Genomic DNA, 6,818 nt, shown 5'->3' with positions numbered 1-6,818 from the left:
GGGGATCTCAGGAGGCCAGGGGAGCCTCCTGTGGGCTGGGGGGTCTCAGGAGGCCAGGGGAGCCTCCTGTGGGCTGGGGGATCTCAGGAGGCCAGGGGAGCCTCCTGTGGGCTGGGGGGGTCTCAGGAGGCCAGGGGAGCCTCCTGTGGGCTGGGGGGGTCTCAGGAGGCCAGGGGAGCCTCCTGTGGGCTGGGGTCTCAGGAGACAGCCCCTCCCTGAGAGGTGCCCTCAAACCTGCAGAGCATCATCGCTCTGTGTGAGGAGAAGGTGCGGCCTGCATCCTCCTGCCGCCTGTGCCGAAGCCTCTCAGCCACCGGGAGGCGAGTACTCTCCATCGAGTCCTTCGGAGCATTTCAAGGTAAGCATGCGGGGCCCACGTGCACCTGCATCATGTACATGCACATTGCGTGTGTGTGCACAGAGGCGTGAAATACAGAATGCCCAGAGACATCCTGCACACACCCACTCTCAGAGCTTGCACCAAGAGTGCTCAAGGGTGCCTGCACACACCTGTGTTCACACGACACACCCACATGCACCCACCACACTTACAAGGGCACATCCACATACCCAGCAGAGTGTGCCGTGTGCAGCTGTCCTGGGGGTCTTCACACTGTCACACACACAGAGCAACTTCACAAACACTTGTTGCATGATACGCTCCCACACAAATGCATGCTCATCTGTACAGCCACGTGCATGCAGGCCACGTGCACTCGTGTGTGCGCACACACGTGAGCCTCTCCGCGGTGCAGACGCCAGGCCCCGGGCAGTGGGGGCCAGCCGAGCCCAGGAGTGGCTCAGGCTGGGGTTGTCTCCTGAGCGAGCTTCGCTGTGAACAGTTGTATTCTCCCACTCCTCGTGCTCACACACATGCAAAGCTGCTACTGCACAGCTGGGGTTCATGGCGCATCTCAGTCATCCTGAGAGCTTTGAGAAGCGAACCCCCAGAGCCCCCGAGGGCCTGGGAGGGCCTCCCCCAGCATGGCTCCCACAACAGCAGTGTCAAGTTCAGCAGTGCAGCCGGGCGCCGGTGTCTCACACCTGTAATCCCAGCTGTTATCTGAGTTCAAAGCCAGACCGGGCAGGAAAGTCTCCAATAAACCACTCAGAAAACCAGAAGTGGCACTGTGGCTCAAGTGGTAGAGTGCTCGCCTTGAGCTGAAGAGCTGAGGGACAGCGCCCAGGCCCTGAGTTCAAGCCCCAGGACTGGCAGCCCCATGGCTGCAGCCAGATTGCGCTCTCCCTTCAGGGGTTCACTTGTATATCCCTTATAGAAAAATGGAGCTTGGGGACCCGGTCATGGGACAGCCATGCTCACCTCCTGGGAAGCTCTAGGCAGAGGGGGGTGAGACCCTGGTGTGCAGGGGGCCTCATCCGGAAGGGTCTAGGGCCCGGGCTGAGCGGTGGAGTGGGAGTCTGAGAGCATGGGGCTGCAGCTCCTGCCTGCAAGACCTTGCTGGAGGTCTGTGGGGAGGGAAGGGCTGAGGGCAGGGCTGTCGGGAGGGATGCCATTCCAGGCAAGTCCCTGGCAGGGCCCCCCTGTGGGAAGTAACCACATCCAGCTTTGTGCCCAGACATCAACGAGAATGCCTGGAGAGGGAGACCTGCTCCAAGAAGCACGGGCCCCAAGAGGCCCTCTGGAGACTTCAGCACCGACCCAGAGGCCCTGTCCACCCCAGAAAGCCTGCCACAGCCCTCTGCCTCTGGAGATAAAGAAGGGGAGGTGGGCCAGGGCTCCAGACCTTCACCCATGAAGACGCTGCTGTCAGTCCCCATGAAAAATGGTGAGGGCCTTGGAGGGGAAGAGCTGGCCAGCCTTGTCCTGGACGCCAGGTGTCCCCTTGGTGAGCTGGACAGAGACACCCTCAAGCGGAGCCCCCTGCGGAAAGTGCAGACCTTCCCCAGGCTGCTGATGGATGGCCCCGAGGCCAGCACCCTCTGCCTGTCACTTGCCAGCTCCAAGAAGCAGCTGACCATAGCCGAAGTCTTTCCTCCGGACCCTAGGAAGGGCTTTCTGGAGGGGAAAAACGGCCTCTCTAGCTTCAAGACACAGCCCAAAAGCAGGCTGTGGCTTGAGCAGGAACCCAAACTCGAGCTGGAATGGGCGTCCAGACCTGGCTGCCACATAGACGAAGAACTAGAGGTTTCATCCCCTGGCCAGAGGCCTGTGGAGATTGACAAAGCCCTGCTCTGCTCTGTGGACCATGGAGATGCAGGCCCCGACACACCAGCCTCTGGAGGTGAAGGAACTCCAGAAGAGACCAGCCCACAAACAAGTGCAACAGCCCCTGAGCTGGTGGGTGGCAGGGCCTTCTTGAGGCTGGGAGGCAGGGCAGGGCCGCCTGGTGACGCTGGGCTCCCTGTGTGTGCAGTGTGTGCAGCGTGTGCAGAGGCGTGTGCTCAGTGTGTAGCGTGTGCAGGGGCACGTGCTCAGCGTGCAGTGTGTGCAGCATGTGCAGGGGCATGTGCTCAGCGTGCAGCGTGTGCAGCGTGTGCAGGGGCGTGTGCTCAGTGTGCAGCGTGTGCAGGGGCACGTGCTCAGCGTGCAGCGTGTGCAGCATGTGCAGGGGTGTGTGCTCAGCGTGCAGCGTGTGCAGGGGTGCATGCTCAGTGTGCAGCGTGTGCAGTGTGTGCAGGGGTGCGTGCTCAGCGTGCAGCGTGTGCAGTGGTGCATGCTCAGCGTGCAGCATATGCAGCGTGTGCAGGGGTGCGTGCTCAGCGTGCAGCGTGTGCAGTGGTATGTGCTCAGAGTGCAGCATATGCAGCGTGTGCAGGGGCGTGTGCTCAGCCTGCAGTGTTGCAGCGTGTGCAGGGGCGCGTGCTCAGTGTGCAGTGTGTGCAGCATGTGCAGGGGCATGTGCTCAGTGTGCAGCATGTGCAAGGGTGCGTGATCAGCGTGCAGCGTGTGCAGGGGCGTGTGTGTGCAGCGTGTGCAGGGGCGCGTGCTCAGCATGCAGCGTGTGCAGGGGTGCATGCTCAGCGTGCAGTGTGTGCAGCGTTGCAGGGGCACGTGCTCAGCATGCAGCGTGTGCAGGGCACGTGTGTACAGTGTGCAGCGTGTGCAGCGTGTGCAGGGGCACGTGCTCAGCGTGCAGTGTGTGCAGGGGCGTGTGTGTGCAGTGTGCAGTGTGTGCAGCATTGCAGGGGTGCATGCTCAGCATGCAGCGTGTGCGGGGCATGTGCTCAGCGTGCAGCATGTGCAGAGGCACGTGTGTGCAGTGTGCAGCACGTGCAGGGGTGCATGCTCAGCGTGCAGCATGTGCAGCGTGTGCAGGGGTGCGTGCTCAGCGTGCAGCGTGTGCAGCGTGTGCAGGGGTGCGTGCTCAGCGTGCAGTGTGTGCAGGGGTGCATGCTCAGTGTGCAGTGTGTGCAGCTTGTGCAGGGGTGCGTGCTCAGTGTGCAGCGTGTGCAGGGGCGTGTGTGTGCAGTGTGCAGCGTGTGCAGGGGTGCATGCTCAGTGTGCACCGTGTGCAGGGGCGCGTGTGTGCAGTGTGCAGCATGTGTGGGGCATGTGCTCAGCGTGCAGCGTGTGCAGGGGCGCGTGCTCAGCATTGACTCTCATTTGATAATTACTGGGGGGGGGCGGTAATTTATTGTCATTATAGAGGTGATACACGGAGGGTTGCGGGTTCTTCCTTTTGAACTGTCTCCTCCTCCCTCACTCTCTCCCCGTCCTTCCCGCCCATCTCCACCCACAAGTTGTATATGTAGGTCACCTTCATCAATGTCCAGTGAGCTCCACTGCTGCAAGCTTTCACCCTTTTCCCTCGAATTCTGTACCCTCCCCTGAAGATGTACACTTGAATGCACCAGATACACGGTAAAGAAGACAGAAACTAGAAACCAAAAAACTAAAAGAAAAAGGGAAAAAGAAAAAATCAAGAAGGCTTGTTTCCATATCTTGGAGTTTGTATGCATATTATATTTTGTAAATGTGAGGAGAAACTTAGCTTGGTGCCTGTGTGTCTCTCCTGAGAGCATCCTCTGTTGGATCCTCTGTGTGAGCATCTAGAATCCTGAATAATTTGTCATATCCCAGTGCATTTTAGATATAACTTCCACATGCCAGAAAGAACGTGTGCTGTTTGTGTCTCTGCGCTTGGCTTACCTCACTTAACATGATTTGTTCTAGTTCTATCCATTTTCCTGCAAATGGCATTATGTTATCTATCTAATGGCTGTGTAAAATTCTGAGTATAGGTACTACATTTTTGGATCCACTCATCTATTGTGGGGCATCTGGGGTGTTTCTGTATCCTGGCTATTGTGAATAGTGCAGCAGTGAACATGGAGGTGCAGGTGTCCTTGTTATCTCCTGACTACTGATGGTCAAGGTAGATGCCCAGGAGTGCTATGGCTGGGTTGTAGGGAAGGTCTATGTTTTGTTTTTGGGGAACCTCCAGCCCCTTGTCCAAAGTGGTTGTGCTAGGTTACGTTACCAACAGTGCCGTAGGGTTCCTTTCCCCCACATCCCCACTGGCATTTGTTGCTTGAATTCACAATGCTGACCGATCCAGCTGGGGTGAGATGGAATCTCAGAGTTGTTTTGGATTGCATTTCCCTTATGGCCAGGGACGATGAGCATTTCCTCATGTGTTTCTTTGCCATTCTCACCTCTTCTTCTGGGAAGTCTCTCCTTAGCTCCCCAGCCCACTTAGTGATCGGTTTCTTAGCTTTGGGAGGGGTTAGTCTCTTGAGCTCCTTGTATATTTGGATATTAGGACTTTGGTGTACTGCGGGTAAAGATCTTTTTTCCCAGTTGTTTGGCTGGCTGTCTTTCTAGTTTGGTAACTATATCCTTTGCTGTGCAGAAACTCTTTATTTTGATTTAGTCCCACTTGTCAAGTCTCTCTCCTGTCTGTTGTACCCCTGGGACTCTATTCAGGAAGTTTCCGCCAATACACATAGGTCCTAATGTTCTCCTACTCTCTCATGCAGAAGTTTCAAAGTTTTGGATCTGAGGTTGTGGTCTTAGATTCACTTTGAGTGGATGTTAGGAGTGGTGACAAGCAGGGATCCACTTTGAGTTTTCTGCATGTGGCTGCCCACTTTTCCCAACACTAATTGTGAAGAGGCTATGTTTTTTCCACTGTAGGTCTTTGGCTCTTCTACCAAATGTCAGATAACTGTAAGTGTATTATTTTATTTCTGGGTCTTCTCATCTTCTTCATCGAGCTTCAGGTCTGTTGTTGTTATTGTTGTTATGGCTCTGAAGTAGAGTTTGAAGTCTGGCATTGTGATACCACCCACATTGCTTTTTTTTTACCTAGAATTGATTTGACTATTCTAAGTCTTTTGTTGTTCCATATGAACTTTTGTATTGGTTTTTCTCTCTCAGTAAAGAATGCCATTGGGATTTTGATGGGGATGCATTGAGCTTTGCATCTGTATTCATCAGACAGATTGGTCTGTAGTTCTCTTGATTTGTTGGATCCTTACTGGTTTGGGTATGAATGTGTACTGGCTTCATAGATTTGAGTTTGGGGTTGCACCCTCTGCTTCTATCTCACAGAAAAGCTTGAGGATTATTGGTATTAGTTCATCTTTATATGTCTTATAAAGGGACTGGGAATGTGGCTCAGTGGTAGAGTGCTTGCCTAGCACACATGAAGCCCTGGGTTCAATTCCTAGGTACTACATAAACAGAAAGAGCTGGAAGTGGTGCTGTGGCTCAAGTGGTAGAGTGCTAGCCTTGAGCAAAAGAAGCTCAGGGACAGCCCCCAGGTCCAGAGTTCAAACCCCAGGTCTGGCCAAAAAAAAAAAAAGTCATATAAAATTCATCAGTGAATCCATCTGCGTCTGGCTTTTCCTTGTTGGAAGATTTCTGATTACCTCCTCGATCTCGTTGCTTGTTATTGGCTTGGTTACTGGCTTATGTCTTCTTGGTTCAGTCTAGGCAGTTTGTGTGTTTCTAGAAATTCATCCCTTTCTGCTAAGTTTTCCTTCTTCTGTGAGTATAGGCTTTGAAAGTACTCTTTTAAAACTGTAGGTTTCTTGGTGTTTGTTGGAACGCTGCCTGCGGCATCTCTGATTTTATTGACTTGAAACTCATCTCTTCTTCTGCCAGTCTCACTAGTGTTTGTCAACACCTTTCCCTGTTTTTTAAAGAAGCTATGAATAAGCTTGAGGGAGCTGACTGCCACCCAGGAGTGACCCCCAGGCCGCAGCCCCTGTGTGCCTCTGTGGAGCTAGAGTCCAGCTCTGGGCGCAAGTACAACCATGGTTTTCGTGGCAGCTGCCTCTCTTTGCCTGCAGCACAGTGCTCTGTCCTTACCCCTGCTTGTTTTGACTTCAGGATTTTCTGGTCCCTTGTACTGGAGTGCTGGGGGAGGGGTCCTTTCCTCTGTCAGGTAGAGGTGTTCTCAGTGAGTTTTCTCTTCCTCCCACAGAGCCTGTCCCTGAAGGGCCTCCTCTCTAAGCTGGGCCGGCCCCTCCGGGAGTGTGAGCTGTGGGCCTTGTGCCTGTCCTGCCTGCGCACACTACAGGGACATGCAGGACACCCAGGTGACGCCAGGCTGGGGCCGGCTCGGGCAGGCCACGGGGCGGAGGGGAGGCTGGGGCCGGCTCGGGCAGGCCACGGGGCGGAGGGGAGGCTGGGGCCGGCTCAGAGCACAGGGCCACGGGGCAGAGGAGAGGCTGGGGCCGGCTCAGAGCGCAGGGCCACGGGCAGAGGGGAGGAAGGCTCCGGCTCAGGCAGGGCCACGGGCGGAGGGGAGGCTGGGGCCGGCTCGGACAGGCCACAGGGCAGAGGGGAGGCTGGGGCCGGCTCAGGCAGGCCACGGGGCGGAGGGGAGGCTGGGGCCGGCTCAGGCAGG

The 6,818-nt window shown here is 55.6% G+C and overlaps 1 protein-coding gene across 1 annotated transcript in view; it reads left to right on the top strand.

Moving 5' to 3' along the window:
• Positions 1–6,818, top strand: part of Kndc1 (kinase non-catalytic C-lobe domain (KIND) containing 1) — a 79,813-nt gene that overhangs the window by 19,933 nt on the left and 53,062 nt on the right. The window contains exons 9-11 of the mRNA XM_013035492.1: positions 241–358; positions 1,578–2,299; positions 6,393–6,507. Coding sequence (XP_012890946.1) covers positions 241–358; positions 1,578–2,299; positions 6,393–6,507 — 955 coding nt within the window. The remainder of the gene's footprint in view (positions 1–240; positions 359–1,577; positions 2,300–6,392; positions 6,508–6,818) is intronic.

Source organism: Dipodomys ordii, unplaced genomic scaffold (genome assembly GCF_000151885.1).
Source record: "Dipodomys ordii isolate 6190 unplaced genomic scaffold, Dord_2.0 Scaffold213, whole genome shotgun sequence".
Classification (NCBI taxonomy): domain Eukaryota; kingdom Metazoa; phylum Chordata; class Mammalia; order Rodentia; family Heteromyidae; genus Dipodomys; species Dipodomys ordii.
This window is presented reverse-complemented; position numbering and strand designations above follow the sequence as displayed.